Raw genomic sequence first — 17,024 nt, forward strand, 5'->3', positions numbered from 1 at the left:
GAAGCAATTATTTCACGAACCTGTGAAATAGTCCTCCATCCATAAGGCTTTACTGTTATTCGTTTAAGGTGCCCCAAATATTGTGTTTGCTAAGACATAAATGAATTTTATGATTTTAAAAATCTCCTTCCCAGAGATTCCCACTTAGTGTTCAGTCCTATCAATAGGTTTCTATGATGACCTCTTAACATGTTACCTGTCATCTGTTCATTACCCCAAGGACCAATTCTATATTTTTCATCCTTTTTATTTTTACGTGATTACCACGAACACATTACACAATTCCTATGCGGAAAGCCTCTACACGTCTTTCCCCTGTAATACCTTGCAATTCTATATCTTCCCACGGGAGGCGCTGTACTTATCGCTCTCCCGCAGAGACATTCTTCGAAGTTAGCCATTAGTCGTGCAGGCTTAGCTCTGCGCATGCGTAAAGCCGCCGCCATCTTGAGGATGTGTTGAGACCGGGAGTCTGAGCAAGGGGCCTGAGCGGAGCGGATTTTCTCGCCTTCGTCGAGACAACGTTTTGGGAAGCAGACCAGACCAGGTTAGGTTGTGTCTATTTTTTAAAAAATGTATTTTTGCTCAACGGGGCCGTTCGTTCGTTCCCGGATGTAAACGGACCGTAACATTTAGGGAAGGAGTGCGCAGACGCGACATGTGCGGGGGTGGGGTGGGGAAGAGCGAAAGGCCTAACGGCGAAGAGCATGCGCAGTAGCACTGCTTGGTTGAAAGGGAAACGCAGCCCTTTTTCCTCTGAGATGGGAAAAACGACAGCTATCACTCTTCAGATGCGCTAGGCTGCAACTTGCAACCACATTGGATGTGGTGCTGCCATAACCGCTTTGAGTTGTTCTGCATCTCTTGAGGTTGGGTGGGAAGAAAGAGGTCAGCTAATCCATTTGAGTTAACAAACCAGCGCTTGCTGCGTTAAAAGAAGAATAAAGCCTACCTAGAAAGGATTTCATTACAAGGTGCACATCTCCGTTCGATTGAGCACGAGATTTGAGTTTATGTATTATTTTAAACAAATGTATTTATTTAAATCCATTTATTTAAATTTATTTATTTAAATATATTATTTATAAATTTATTTATTAGAGTTAAACAAATAAGGGGAGTAGAAGGAGTATTTTAACTTGGAATAGGAAACATATTGTTTTCCTGAGATTACAAGGACACTTTCCAACTATCTGAAACAGCAGCTAACAATAACAGTGGGAAATGGGTTTGTCGGGTAGATAATACAAACTATGGGTAAGGCTTTTTTTATTGTTCCATTCCAAAATTATTTTTGATATAAAAGTGAGTTGTAAGGTGGCAGAGATATTTGTTGGTAACGGGAAAATATATGATTAATAAATAATACATATAAGAACCAGAAGGCTGTGGTTTTCTATATTTGCTTTTACTTGGAATTGAATGGGGCATTCCTGTAGGCCAGTGTTTCCCAAGCTTGGCAATTTGAAGATATTTGGACTTCAACTCCCAGAATTCCCCAGCCAGCAAATGCTGGCTGGGGAATTTTGGGAGTTGAAGTCCAGATATCTCCAAGTTGCCAAGCTTGGGAAACACTGCTATAGGCAGGATAAGGTGCCTGACACTAAGGTCTGCTCCAGAGCAGGCCTACCATCAATTCCCACCCTGCTAATGAAAGCCCAGACCCGCTGGGCAGGCCATGTTGCTAAGATGCCAGACCATCATATCCCTAAACAGCTCCTCTATGGTGAGCTGTCTAAAGGAAAGTGATCACATGGGGGACAAAGGACGCATTACAAAGGCATGTTGAAAGCCTCCTTCAAGACCCTCAATATTGACACCACCTCCTGGGAAACCCGGGCACAAGATTTGCCAACATGGCACATGCTGATCCACCAAGGCTGCCAGACCTCTGAGGCCAGAAAAACATTCAGAGCAGTAGAGAAGGGAGCACTGCAAAGCCAGGGATGCAAATGCAAATGCTGTGACAATGGTGCTGACATGTGTCTTCCCAACATGTGGCAGAGCAATTTGTGCCCATATAGGCCTTACCAGCCACTTGTGGAAACATCCACAACCCATTGGATGTCAAGGTCCTCCTTGAATAGGATGGACGAACAGCAGAATAGAATTTTATTGGTCAAGTGTGATTGGACATACAGTACAAGGAATTTGTATTGGTGCACATATTCTCACGATATATAAAAGAAAAGATATGTGAGAGAATACGCAGCTAATTATGTTCTCAGGATATATAAAAGAAAAGATATGTGAGAGAATACGCAGCTAATTATGTTCAAGTAGAACTCCTGAATTTGACCTGTCACCAGTTATTGTTGTTTATTCCATGTGTGCAGAGGCTTGTCTCTCTACAAATATATTGGCAATCTAATGCTTTTACTTTTGATCCATAGGTTCTGTCTACTCAGGCTCCTTCTACCATGGGGGATGTGAAGAATTTCCTATATGCTTGGTGTGGCAAGCGAAAAATCACCATTGCTTATGAGATCCGTGCTGTGGGCAATAAAAACAGGCAGAAATTTGTCTGTGAGGTGAGCACTTAATGACTACTCAGAATAATTATTCACCAGTTCCCTTCATAAAGATTTATCTAAATTTTCTAAATTTATATTACATAGTGAACTACAATATATAACTTAGGCCAGTGGTTCTCAACCTGGGGCTCGGGACCCTTTTGTGGGTCGAACAACCATTTCTCAGGGGTTGCCTAAAACCATGGGAAAATACAAATTTCCCATGGTGTTAGAAAATAAAACTTCTATTCTGGAACATATTTTTACAATCTGACCAATCAGGTGTTTTCAGTGGGGGTGTCCCTCTGATCTTCCTGCCAATCATCTTAAAACTTTGTGTGGGAGAATTGGCGCTAGACTTACGGTTGTGGGTCACCACAACATGAGAAACTGTATTAAGGGGTCACAGCATTAGAAAGGTTGAGAACCGCTGGTAGGAAGTAATAAAGAAAGCAAGACTTACAAATGAAGTATATTTATTTAGATACAAACCAGTCCAAGTTGAACTCTTATTCCTATATTTCAGGGAGGTAAGCATGTATTTAGCTTTCTTAGTTAAATTAATAATTCTAAAAAAGATTTACCTACATAAAAATTCAAATCCCATTGCTCCTCAAAGTTGTATCTTAAGGTGGCTTGCAAAATGAAACAAAAATATCTAAAGTATAATAAAACAACAACTAAAACATTTAAATGATATACCATCTGTTACTTAGAAAAATCTAATTTAGAGGGAAGGTTTATTTTTTATATTTGTTATTATTATTATTATTTATTGGATTTGTATATATTTATATTTGTGTCATGGCTGGAACTTGCTGGAAAGAAAGCAGAGGTGGAAAACAATCAGAACCTGTATTGATTATTTGATTGTACAGTGAATTGGGCAAGCATGCAATCATTTCTGGGTAAGAGGAACAATGCTACTCTCATTTGCACTTTTCATGTCAAACAAACCATGAGAGTTGCAGATACAAATCCTGCTGTAGGATTTGCTATTTGACCAATGTTGTTTTAAGAAGAGTTGCAAAACTATGTTAAATTGCATTTTGTTCTGAACTTTATACAACAAGCATGTATGTTGCTGAAGTTATTTAGCAATATGTTTATATTTATAATAGGTTCGTGTGACAGGCTTCAACTATATTGGTATGGGCAATTCCACCAACAAGAAAGATGCTCAGACCAATGCTGCAAGAGACTTCCTTAATTATCTAGTTCGAGTAAATGAAATCAAAAGTGAAGAAATTCCAGCTTTTGGAGTAAGTAATGCTACCACCTGCGAATATGTGTTATATTTTATCATGCATGGTGCTTATGCGGGTTGTTGTTTTGCACAGTATTTTGTTGTCTGGGGAAGAGAATCAGTATTTTTATTAATAACTACTTGAAGGTTTTTTCAAAATGTGTTTTAAGAGAAGCCATATTTGGAAGTCATATTTGCTTTATATCCTTCATTTCAAATTCTGAATATTTTAATTAATACAAAACATTTTTTGAAAAAGAATAGATTTATTCATAAATGGAGGGTTTTGTCTAAAATTGTGTGGAATGTATTCATTATATGTGCATTCAGGATTACAGGCAGAGATTTCATGAAGTACATTTTAAACATTTAAAGATGTCAACCTTTTTAAATCACTCAAAGGTTACATTCTATCTTGGGGGAAAGGGGAAACAACAGGCATGCACCTTTGTTTTGTAGCAGTAAACCTTACTGTTACATAGTACTTCTCCTGGAATTCTACTTGAGGTTATGTGTAGCTTGAAAATATACTCTTAGTAGAGCAGTGATTTTCAACCTTTTTTGAGCTGCAGCACATTTTTTACATTTACAAAATCCTGGGGCACACCACCAATCAAAATGACACAGAATAATACTCTAAGACACTCTCCTCTCTTTTTCCATCTCTCTTCTCCCCCCCTTGTGTGTGTGTGTATACACACTCTTGAACCATTTCCAAAAACAGGTGTGGGCTGGGGCTTTTTCTCTCTTATTCTTTGGGTGCTTTTTATCATATGCTTTAAATCAAGAGTCACTTCTCTCTCTCTCTTTTGTTTCTCTCTTTTTCCTCTCATTCTCTGCCTCAATCATTTTCTCATTTCTCTTCTTTTCTCTCCCTTTTGCTCTCATTTCTCTTTCTCCCTTCCTCTCCTTTTCTCTCTCTTCCTCTCTTCCTTTCTTTTTCTTTTTCTCTATCTCTTGCTTTCTTTCTTGCTTTCTCTTTCACATGCACTCTTTCTCTCTCTCTCTTGCTTTCTTTCTCTGTCTTTCTTGCTTTCTCTCTTTCTATCTTGCTTTCCTTCTCTCTTTTTCTTTCTTTTTCTCTCTCTTGCTTTCTTTCTCTCTCTTTCTCTTGCTTTCCCTCTCTCTCTCTCTTGCTTTCTTGCTATCTTTCTGCTGCCAGTGCCCTCCTGCTCCCGTTGCCGGTGCCCTCCCGCCAGAGCTCACTTGCGGTCGCCGCCAGGGATGCTCCAGCCGGGCAGGGTGCTGCAGCTGCCGATGCCTCCACCCTGGAGTTCCTGCTCGCAGCCGCCGTCCCATGGCTATTGCCTGGTGCTGCTGCTGCTGGCGCACTCCAATCGGGCCCCGAAGCTCACTTGCCGTCACCGCCAAGGAAGCTCCAGCCGGGCGGGGCGCTGCCAGTGCCTCCGTCCTGGAGCTCCCACTCGCAGCTGCCACCCCGCAACTCCTTCTCAGTGCCGCTGCTGCCGGCACCCTCCCGCCGGGCCCCAAAGCTCACCTGCCACGAAGAAGGAAGGCACGAAGAAGGAAGCTCAGCTTCCAGTGTCGCAACTTTTGCTCTTCGCTTCATGGCACACCTGACCATGTCCACTGGTTGAAAAACACTGTAGTAGAGTACAGGTTGCAATTTTACAAAGTTTTTTTTTATCATGGTTAGGCAGGAGGAGCGAGTACTGAAGGTGCTTCTGGAGCAGATGTTGGAGACGCGCCTGACGCTCCTTTAGGAGGGCCAACTCCCCCTCATTTGGCACTCAAATCAGAAACAAGTAAGTCATTTAACCTCTGCACACTCAATACATTGTATATTACCAAACAAATTAAAACTGCTTATTAAGCAATGGAAGTTCAGTCCCATCCAACAATGTTCCAACATAATTAACTGACTGACTTATTTGCTTTTTTATACTTAATCTGGATTTACCTCAGAGTTTCTAACAAAATATTTTTTGATGTTTGTAAAAATTGTATTCTTCTGCAATAAAAACTTGTTTCAAATGTGAAATATTTTTGTTTATTAAATTTATTTGTCACCCATCTCACTGTCACAACTCTGAGCATCTTATAATATATAAAACTAGGGTATAAAAGATTAAAACAGTGAGACAAATAGATTAAAATTAGCAGGAACTATTGATGTGTTTAGTTTAATTTTATATTTCTATGGCTTATCCATTTTATTTTTAAGTTGTTTCTTTCCTGCATTACAACTCTCCAAAGTTGTAAAGCAGGGTATACTGGGTCTGGATGGGAGTTAAGAGGCTCAAGCTTAACCCCGACAAGATTGAGTGTCTGTGGGTTCTGCCCACGAAAGACTGTACCATCTGTCTGTCTTTGGTTCTGGGGGTAAGAAATAACTCTCTCAGATCAGATTTGCAACTTGAGCATCTTCCTAGATCCCCAGCTAAGACTAGATCAACAGTTGTGGCTAGGGGGACCTTTGCACAGGTTCGCCTAGTGCACTATTTGCGACCCTATCTAGTCCAGGAGACTCTTCACACAATCATTCATGCCCTTATCACCTCGCACCTTGACAGTTGTAATACAGTCTACATGGGGCTACCCTTGAAAAGCGTTTGGAGACTTAAATTGGTCCAGAATGCAGCCGTGCATGCTATTGGTACACCCTAAGGTACACCCCAGATTACTCCACTGTTCGCAAGCTGCACTGGCTCCCAGTCAGTCTCTGGACACTGGTTTAGGACCGACTATCTTCGGGACCGCCTTCTACTGCACAGCTCGCAGTGACCAATAAGGGGCCACAGAGTTGGCCTTCTCCAGGTCCCCTCTACCAAACAATGTCAAATGGCGGGGCCGTGGAGAAAGGCCTTCTCTGTGGTGGCTCCAACGCTCTGCAACCAACTGCCCCCAGGGATCCATAATACACCACAGTCTACTGGTCTTCCGGAAAGCCATTAAGACCTGGCTTTTCTGACATGCCTATAGCCAATGATTGAATGAGGTCACTATCTAGATCTGGCCATGAGTGATTGAGAGATATCCACCCTCATTAAAGAATTATTAATGTATTCTTAAACTGTCTTTTAATTGTTGTTTTTTATTGTAAGCTACCCAGAATCCTTGTGGAGTTGGCATTTGTAGAAAAAGTCAAAATAATTCTTTTTCCTTCATTTTTTTCCTAATCTAAATTTCTAAAATATTTGTTCTTGGAATTAGGAAAAAGCTAGAATTTATCAAAATAAACATCTGCACACTTATTATTTCACACTTAAAGCAAGTAATTTCAAAAGTTTAGAGTTAACCAACTTTAAATACATTGGAAATTGAGGGGATGAACGCTCTTTTTCATTTCCTAAGACCTACGCTACAATTTCTGTTTATTCTTGTTAGGAGCCATTAAGATAAATGAACAAAGATTTTCTAGTTGTCACTGTGCCTACATCTATTGAATTTGATGTTACAATAAATCTTGAAAGCTGCTCAGAAAGTGAATGTCTACTAATAAGGGTGTGTATTGTCAGTTTCAAATGAAGCTTATTCGGGCAGGACAAAGACAGGATTTGTGAGGTTTAGACATTTAAATTAAAGCTATCTGCATCACAGGTGTTAATGCTCTTATTAACCATGGTTTTTTTCCTCCCATTGCTAGATGCTGGTGCTACTTTTACTGAAACAGCAGTTGGAAATTCTGGCTATAGTGGAGCTCAGTGGGACCGTGGCGCTAACTTGAATGATTATTATTCCCGGAAAGAAGAACAGGAGGTCCAGGCTGTAAGGTTTTTTTTCTCAAAAACTTATTAACCAAGCTCAATTTTCATTATAAAGATTTGTTTGTCAACAGAGCTATCAGACAATGATGCAAGGCTATACTTTAGCATAGATATAATCCTACAGTATATATAATGCTATATATAATCATGCTAACATTCTGATAGTTTTACTTTGATTAACAGATAGTACAAATAATGTTTAGTTATTCTTTTGCTAATGTAACGTATCTGAATTATAATACAATAATGCTGTAGATTCTAGGAAATAAGATTCCAAAGGTTCTTTTTAGAGCACTAAATCTTAAATTTTCTGGGAATAATTCACTTGGTTATCAGAGAATATAATTAAATGTTAAAAGATCTTTTTTACAGTAGCATGTAATTAAATTTACAGTAGTATTTGAAACAATTTAAAGTTAATTGTTTCTTGCTACTAGACTTTGGAGTCAGAAGAAATTGATTTAAATGCTGGCCTTCATGGAAATTGGACTTTGGAGAATGCTAAAGCCCGTCTGAATCAGTTTTTCCAAAAGGAGAAAATCCAAGGCGAATATAAATATACTCAAGTGGGACCTGATCACAACAGGTTTGGGTTGTTTTTTTCATAAAGCTGATGTTATTGAAAAACATTTTCCTTGTTAATGGTTGTATGCTCTTCATCTCTAAATAGAGAAATACCTTAAGGGTTTGGCAGAGTAAAGTGTTTGGCATTTAAATGGCCTAAATAATATAATCTCTGCCCTTGAATTTGGAAATACTTTTGGATAGTTTTACAGTAAGATTTATAGAAAGTACATAACATAGAATAGAATAGAATAGAATTCTTTATTGGCCAAGTGTCATTGGACACACAAGGAATTTAGTTTTGTCTCACAGTCTATATAATAGTCATATAGTATCTTATTAAATTTGAAAATCAGAAAATCCTGGGAATAATGTTTGCTAACATGATGTGGGGGGAAATTCAGTACCATGCCTGTTCTTAAACTCTGAATTACAATTTGAACAAAAACTCATGGCAGAACATTACTGTGCTCTTAAGTAGGAGGGAAGATAAAAATTATTACATGTAGAAAGCTAGCATATGCACACCAAAACAGTTCAAATTTGCATTTGTTTTATGATGCCTGATGTTTATTTTAATCCCATTTGTTTGGAGATGCAGTTACCTTCATGTAATCCCAGAAGAGGTTTATAATATAAAGTGGCTTGCCAGTCAAGCCTTAATATTTGCAGTGTGTTTGACATCTAATTGCTATTGCAAAATTCCTTACAATGTTAAATAAAGCTATAGTAGTAAATATATTATTGAGTAAATATATAATAGGATATAAAGAAATAATTATCTCCCATCTGTCTCTGCCTTCAGTTGTCTACATGTTCTTACCTGTCCTTTAAACATCCAAAATTAACCAAAGTGAAGCTATTCACCTTCTAATAACTTCATAAATTAGTCTTGGTTTTCTTGGTATCACAATCATATTTTTTCCATGAACATTACTCTTTGTAAAAATCTAGTTAAACATTTGCTTGTACATGATATATATCTTCTAAAATGAAATATACAGCTATCTGAATACTGAACAAGAAAACAGCTGTACACAGGTTTCGATTTAATATTCCAAAAGGAGAAAAAATTGAGGTGAAAAGCTACCAAGGCTTCTAATGACTTCCTAGTTTACACTCCAACAAATTATAGATGATGCCTGGTGTAGTTTGATGACATACAATCAGAGGTTAGATTCAATTTCTGATTTAGAATACTTGAGGTCATTTCCCTTTCAGCTTCCATAAAATATAGTTCTTTGTGCAGTAGTTACATGCTATCAAGATTATCATATTTATTAATAGAAGTATTGCTTTATGTTTATCATCAGTCTGACATTAAGAAATGAAGTAGCTGAGACTTTTTCTGTTCCCAGTTTGCCCAGAAAAATGCCCTTGCCTAATTTCTTCATAAAATTATGATTTTAGACTTTCTCCACTATATATAGCTCTTTAAGTTCTGCTGGGTTTTTTTTTTTTCCAAATACAAGCTTTATTTAATATTTACTTGGTGAAGATGGAGGCATGGATGACAGTATGTTTCTCGGTCTGTTTGCTGTTTTCCCAAGAGCTTTCCAGGGTGTAGAATTTGTTACTCCCAGGAAAGTTTGGATGAATTTCTTGCATCTCTAAAGAAAATTGTGTTAAAAACATCCAACCAAATAAATAAATAAACACATTACAAGGTACCCATGTTTTTAGGTATAAATTGGGATAGCTAAAAAAAAAGAATAATGAATCAGTTATATTAAACCTGTGTAATTTAGTCTTGGATAAAAAGCTGTTAGAAGACAAATTCCCATAGAATTGCAGTATTTAATGTGTCTTGCCAAGTACTGTGTCTCTTTTCCCCATTTTCTTTTTAAAGTCATGATGTGAGGTTTTTAAAATAAGCAAACTGATATTTTTTCCCCAGACACACAATTTCATTTTCTTTCCAAGTAACCGATAGTAATTGAAATGGGTTCATCTAGATATGGGGGGAAAGTGAAGGGGTAATGCATTGAAATGGTACATTTAAGCAAATCAATTTCTTAATTGAAATCTTATGCTTTTCATCTTTTCTGCTCTTTTAGGTGCCAGAGATTATAGTCTTCTGTTTCCCAATTAACTAGAATTTTGTTATATCCAGAATCAAAGTCTGTTTACCTAATTGGTGGCTTTGTGATTCTAACAAACCAAATTGAATCATTTTTGTGCAATCCTGTTTTTCCCCATCAATCACAATTCAAAATGACAGAAATTCACATTAATGAATAACTGGTTAATTGAAAACTGGTAGTTAGTATTTTGAATTTCTTCCTATATGCATGGGGTAGTAGGAAGAACATATATGCTCAAAGCTCCAGTAGGTTGGTTGTGCAATAAATAAATTTGATTAGTATTGTATTAATTACTAAGTTACTAATTAGTTTATTTTATGAAATAGGGAGAATTGTTTTGTAGAAATACAGTTATGGAGATTTCCCTGTTCCATATAATGGAACAGAATAGATACTTAATTACATACATAATTTTGTTGGTAAAGGTGTAAATCTGTGATTGGAAGTTACTTTAAAGGTTTTTTTTTAAAAAAAATAATAATCTAAACACATTTCCCTGATGCACAAAATTGATTTTCCATTAGGAAAAGGACTTCAATATTAATTCAATATAAATTCTATGCTGAATGGGGTGGCAACTGCGACACCAGAGATTTTTGCTTGTTCACACATGTGCTGCTGCTTAGGCTGTACTAAGCAATCACATGGGACTATTGTAAACTGATTTCTGGTGTCGTTGTTCCCCCCCAGGTGGAGGAAATGAATTGAGTGCTGAATTTAAGCCTGGCTGAGAAACATACTGACATCGGTGTCATTAATGAAAGGGTGGCTGTTTGTCCCTGAGAGCCAGTGGTCTTCTGATTCATGAAGCCGCTGTGCCTGAAGGTCAGTTCATTGGTGGCTTAGGAAGGAGCTAAGAATAAACTTAGTATCATCGTTTGTTTTTTTGACAGTGAAATAACTAATATATGTTGAAATAACTAATATATGTTGACGTAGCTTTACATATAACTTACTTTTCCTACAGTATAATAGGAGTACATATGCATTACAGTTATTTTATCTTTAAAAATAATATGTGGAGATTGTCTTTGCAAGATTTTAAATCTAGTCATCTTTTCAAAACCTGGATAAATTCATATCATTTTCCAGAAGAAATGCTCAGAAGGATCAGTCTAGCTCCTGTGATATTGAGTATCTGATCTTAAGCGTCTTTAGCAGTCCTAGAACCTTTAAAATTGAATGTCTTTCCTTAGAATAACTAAGTGCCTGTTTGTATGCATGTTTACATAGTTAGAGATATCTGCTAAGTAAATGCTGAGCAAATGATTTTAAAAGCATTTGCCATAAATACTTGCAGATAAGCTGAGAGTTTTAGTTGCCAAAATGCACCTAAAATCTCCATTCAGTTTATCAACAGATAGGCTTATGAATAAATATACACAGTAATGCTTTTTAAAACTATGCATTTGAGTAATTGATTGGTTTGATTTGATTTCTATGGCTGTCCATGTCAACAAGTGCAAAGGCCCTCTTGGCCGTTGCTACCTCCTGATTTTATTACAAAAGCTGGGAGAACAAGAAGACCTCCAGATTATGCACCAGTGCCACCCTCTCCAGGATTATCTGTATATATTATATAGTCATGGCTAAGCCCATTTTTGGATAAACAAACCTTTGAATGTTTAACCAACATACTATGAAAAATGTGCTACCCAAAGATAAGCCATTTGTGAAAATTAAAACATAACAAAAATGTCAAAGGTTGATTCATCTGCAGATGGCTGGTTTTTATGGTATTTTGGTTAAATCAGATTATCTGTTTGAACAATGTTCAAATGAGGATCAGATTATCGGTTGGAACATTAATGCATGTTCAAACTAAGCATATTAGAATCTTGTTTACTAAAACATTTAGATAAATTATGATAGTATAAATTTATTTTATCAAATAAGAGTACAGTATTCCTAAAACAGATTGAAATAATCACATCAAGTTATTTGTTTTAATTGTTTTATTGGAGGCAGGTCCCAAATTTGAGCATATACTCCTTGGTTATCTTGTTAATGATGTAATCCCTTTATAGAAAGAAAGGTATGTATATAGCCAGTTTAATTGGCTCCCCTAAGGCAGAGGCAAGCAAAATTCTAGTCAAGTTTGTAATGTGATCTGGGCCTTTGGTGACTTTTGGGGGGATTTTTTTAGTCTGCAGAAAGGATCCAATAAATTTGAATCCAAAATAAAATTTTATTTTGCATGAATTCTTTAATCCTAGTTACATATTCATTTAAGAACTTCATGGGTCCATCTGTTAAACTTTATCATCACTCCAAAGAAATACAGATTCTAAATTCTTTCATTGGTATATTAACCCCTAAGGCATGACGGGAATTGTATATGTTTGGAAAAATTTCTATCTAGTATTGTATCAGAGTAGAATATTTTAAAGTGTGGATTCTAATTCAGTGTGTGAATATTTGAATATTAATGGGTTTTCTCACAGCATTTTGTTAGACAACTATGTTGGAAACCCTTGTTTGGTTCCTCAGAACTAAAGCACCAATGCTGTTTTCTTTGAATGTGTTGCAGGAGCTTCATTGCCGAAATGACTATTTATGTTAAACAGCTGGGCCGAAGTAAGTCCTTGTCTCACTGGAAATGAACATCACCACATAATATGCCAATCCAATTTAAAAGAATTCTTTTCCATTTAGAGAAATTAGTGAGCTTGAATTGATTCAGTATACTGAAATGCTTCATGTTGATTAGGAGTTTGCAATCAAAGAACTTTCAGATTGTGAAATCCCTTTTCCTACATCCCCATTACCTGGAGCTGTCATTATACACAGTTGACAACATTCCTGTCTATATAGTTACTAAAAATACTATAGCTAGATCACAATTTAAATAGAACATTTCCCCCCAAAAATTTGTTATCTGTAAAATTTCAGAGCTTGCACATGGATGATTTTTAAGTAGTTGTAACTATGGTTTTGTTTAATTTTTTTCATTCTAAAACTGTTTGTTTCATCATCATTATCATTATTATTATTATTATTATTATTATTATTATTATTATTATTATTATTATTATTAAACTCTTAAGCTTGGCAATTTCTAGACATTTGGACTTCAAATCCCAAAATTTCATGGCCAGTATGGCCATTGAGGACAATTCTGAGAGTTGAAGTCTACGCACCTGGAAGTTGCCACAGTTGGGAAAACAAAAGGAATAAAAGGATTGCCTTTGGTTAATTGCTCTCAGAGGTAGCATTCCTCTATTTCAGGAATCTTTGCTCGTGAGCATGGCTCAAATAAAAAGCTGGCAGCACAATCCTGTGCTCTTTCCTTGGTCAGACAGCTCTATCATTTGAGCATCATTGAGGCTTATTCTGGACAAACCAAGAAGAAGGAAGGTGAATCGGTGAGTTTTGCAGATAATATTCTGTAACTGGTTCATTAGTACATATTGTTTGACTTGCTTATGATCCAATTTGGGAACAATGTAGACCTGGAAAGCAGGATACAAAGAAAAATGCACACGGTTAGTCCTTGAGTTATGATAGCAGTTGGGACTGGAATTGCTGTCCTAAGGGATCTAGTTATAAAGCTCAATGTCATATGATTTCCCTGCTTAGCAATAGCAATTTTGGTTGGCATTGTCGCCCCTAGGACCATGTAGGTTGTTAAGTGGGAAGAGGCAGGAATTTCAATCAAGGAGAAAGGATGCACTGTAGGCAAATGTTATGGGTGTACTAACTGAAGCCCTAATCTTGCAGGACAGATTACATGCAGATTGAGGAAGGTGCATACTATAGAATGTAGTGGGTGCCATAGACTATGAGATCTGGTATTCCCAAGCAGGTTCCCTGAAAGAAAACACAACAGGAGCAACTTAACTATATAACTTTCCCTGCTGGATTCCCATTGACTTTGCTTGTGGGAAGCTGGCACTGCTGCATTGTGAGCTGGACACCCACATAACAATCACATGACCACTGGCGTGCTCCAACGGGACCAGTCATTTTTAGAATGCTACTGTAATTTTGAATGGTTGCTAAACAAATGGGGAAATAAGTCAAGGACTATCTATCTATGATTTAGAAATTTGTGGAACCAAATGTAGTTTTCCTTACGTAAATAGCTATAATATTGCAATGTTTATTCTATTTTCCTGGGGATATAAAAGTATTTCAATAGTGGGATGACTAAGCAAAAAAAATGAATAATTTTAAAATAATCCACATAACGGACAATAAGATATTCCCAAATCAACCAAGAAGACATTTGGAGAGTGACATATTAAAATATATTAGAAGCGCTTTTCTGCTATGATGTCCTTTTGTGATACTTAGAAATATATATATATTTATACATATACAGTGGTACCTCAACCTAAGAATACCTCTACTTTTCTAGATAAGAACCGGGTGTTCAAGATTTTTTTGCCTTTTCTTAAGAACCATTTTCTACCTAAGAACCCAAACCCAGAAAAATTTCCCAGGAAATTTGAGAGCGGCACGAAGGCCCGGGCAGTTTCCTGCCATTCCTCCTGTATTTCTCTCTCTGGCGCACTATATGGGAGGCAGCCTCGCACCAGATGTATGGGAGGCGCGTGCTCCTTGCTGCCTCAGAGTCCCTCTTTTCTTTTTTTTAAGCCTTAAAATTTTTGGGGGGGGGGGTTATTCCCTTCACCTCACCTTCTTCCTTCAGCAGAGATTGTCCTTCTCCTCTTCTTCCTCCTCCTTCTCCCACCCAAATTCCGAGCTTTTATTTCTTTCCTGATGGGTTTGCACACATTATTTGGTTTTACATTGATTCCTATGAGAAAAATTGCTTCTACTTACAAACTTTTCTACTTAAGAATCTGGTTACAGAACGAATTAAGTTCTTAAGTAGAGGTACCACTCTGTCTGTGTTTGTTTGTGTGTGTGTGTGTGTGTATTTTCAAATTCAGCAAAAACATGTGAAATATATATGTTACATATATGTCACATGTTTTTGCTGAATTTGAAAATTAAGGGAGTCTAAGATAGATCTATTTCAGCCTTATTCTGGCCTCATCAGCTAGCCATACCCTCACTGGGACTTGAACTTGCAACCTTGGCCTTGCAAGGCAGAGAATTAACCTCTAGGCTACAGTATCCAATCCCTTCAGCTCTGCACCAGGGAAAGGTTACATGTTTTTTTTGTGTGTACAGTGATCCCTCTATTATCGCGAGGGTTCCGTTCCAAGACCCCTCGCGATAATCGATTTTTTGGGGTGTAGGGTTGCGGAAGTAAAAACACCATCTGCGCATGCGCGCCCTTTTTTCTATGGCCGCGCATGTGTAGATGGTGGAGTTTGCGTTCCCCGCCGCCCACGCAAAGGGAAAACCCGATTCGGCTCCTCGCTGCTGCTGCGCTACCGAGCAGATCAGCTGCTGGGCGGCCGAAGGAACCTTCCCTGGGTCTTCGCCCTCTTGCTGGCGGGCGGGCGAGCGGCGGGCATCAGCGAGGAGCCGGGGTTTCCCCTTTGCATGGGCGGCCGGGAAGACCCAGGTTGGGGGTTCGGGGGGGTGCTGGGAAGCCCCCCAGGCCGGCTGCGACCTTTTAAAACAGCCGCGCCGCTTCCCAGCTGAGTCCTGAAGCCAAACGCGGAAGTTCGCCTTTGGCGTTTGGCTTCAGGACTCAGCTGGGAAGCGGCACGGCTGTTTTAAAAGGTCGCAGCCGGCCTGGGGGGCTTGCTGGGAAGTTCGCCTTTGGCGTTTGGCTTCAGGACTCATCTGGGAAGCGGCGCGGCTGTTTTAAAAGGTTGCAGCCGGCCTGGGGGGCTTGCTGGGAAGCCCCCCAGGCCGGCTGCCACCTTTTAAAACAGCCGTGCCGCTTCCCAGCTGAGTCCTGAAGCCAAACGCCAAAGGCGAACTTCCGCTTGGAAGCCCCCCAGGCCGGCTGCGACCTTTTAAAACAGCCGTGCCGCTTCCCAACTGAGTCCTGAAGCCAAACGCCAAAGGCGAACTTCCGCGTTTGGCTTCAGGACTCAGCTGGGAAGCGGCGCGGCTGTTTTAAAAGGTCGCAGCCGGCCTGGGGGACTTCCCAGCAAGCCCCCCAGGCCGGCTGCGGCCTTTTAAAACAGCCGCGCCGCTTCCCATCTGAGTCCTGAAGCCAAACGCGGAAGTGGGGTTTTTTTTAATTAATTTTTTTTTTAAATCGCGATATAGCGTTTCGCGAAGATCAAGATCGTGAAACTCGAGGGATCACTGTATGTGTGTATATATATATATATGTGTGTGTGTGTGTGTGAGAGTGTGTGTGCGCACGCGCGCGTGCATGCTTCTTGTTTCCATTCTTATTATCTCTTGTTTAGGTTTTTTATGTGGATTTAAACATGGTCCATAATGTTTATTTTTAAAAGTATTTAATGTTGATGGTTTTTGGTGTTTATATTGATTATGGGCCATGGATATTCCATAGGTTTTTTCTGTATAACCTTTAGTGTTAGTAAATAATCCAAGATATTTTATTCCTTTTATTATCTGAGATTTTATATGATATTTTGGATATTTATTTTAATTTGATAGATAGAGCCTTATGATGTCAATCTTACTTCTAATTTGGAAAACCAGTTGAAGAGAATTGTAGATGATATGTGTCTTGAAGTCATTCCACCAGTGAGTATGTGTTCAAGAAAGCATTTCGTTTCCTTTTCTAGATTTCTGTTAAGAGTTTTCACAGCCATTTTTTTTTACTTGGCAGCCTGAAGATCCCAGTTCACCTGTATTGCTCAGCATTGGAAAGTTAGCTCACTTTGAACCATCCCAGAAGCAAAATCAAACGGGAGTTGTGCCATGGTCCCCACCTCAGTCAAACTGGAATCCATGGACAAGCAGCAATATTGATGAGGGTCCTCTGTCATATGTAAGTCTACAATTTATAGCTTCTCATAAATCCCTTGTTTATCATCATCAT

At 38.4% G+C, this 17,024-nt stretch overlaps 1 protein-coding gene across 3 annotated transcripts in view; it reads left to right on the plus strand.

Moving 5' to 3' along the window:
• Positions 1–441: 441 nt before the first annotated feature.
• The window catches only part of DHX9 (DExH-box helicase 9), a 35,900-nt gene continuing 19,317 nt past the window's right edge, over positions 442–17,024 (plus strand). Inside the window, exons 1-10 of one of the 3 annotated variants that reach the window (XM_070746305.1) lie at positions 442–547; positions 2,394–2,531; positions 3,635–3,775; positions 5,417–5,525; positions 7,367–7,488; positions 7,925–8,073; positions 12,666–12,712; positions 13,364–13,500; positions 16,637–16,726; positions 16,812–16,973. In XM_070746305.1, the coding sequence (XP_070602406.1) occupies positions 2,421–2,531; positions 3,635–3,775; positions 5,417–5,525; positions 7,367–7,488; positions 7,925–8,073; positions 12,666–12,712; positions 13,364–13,500; positions 16,637–16,726; positions 16,812–16,973 (1,068 nt within the window). In that variant the 5' untranslated portion in view covers positions 442–547; positions 2,394–2,420. Of the gene's footprint in view, positions 548–758; positions 975–2,393; positions 2,532–3,634; positions 3,776–5,416; positions 5,526–7,366; positions 7,489–7,924; positions 8,074–10,825; positions 10,961–12,665; positions 12,713–13,363; positions 13,501–16,636; positions 16,727–16,811; positions 16,974–17,024 lie in introns of those variants that run through there. The other 2 variants (XM_070746306.1, XM_070746307.1) reach the window with 2 other exon arrangements.

Source organism: Erythrolamprus reginae, chromosome 3 (assembly GCF_031021105.1).
Source record: "Erythrolamprus reginae isolate rEryReg1 chromosome 3, rEryReg1.hap1, whole genome shotgun sequence".
NCBI classification, from domain to species: Eukaryota; Metazoa; Chordata; class Lepidosauria; order Squamata; family Dipsadidae; genus Erythrolamprus; species Erythrolamprus reginae.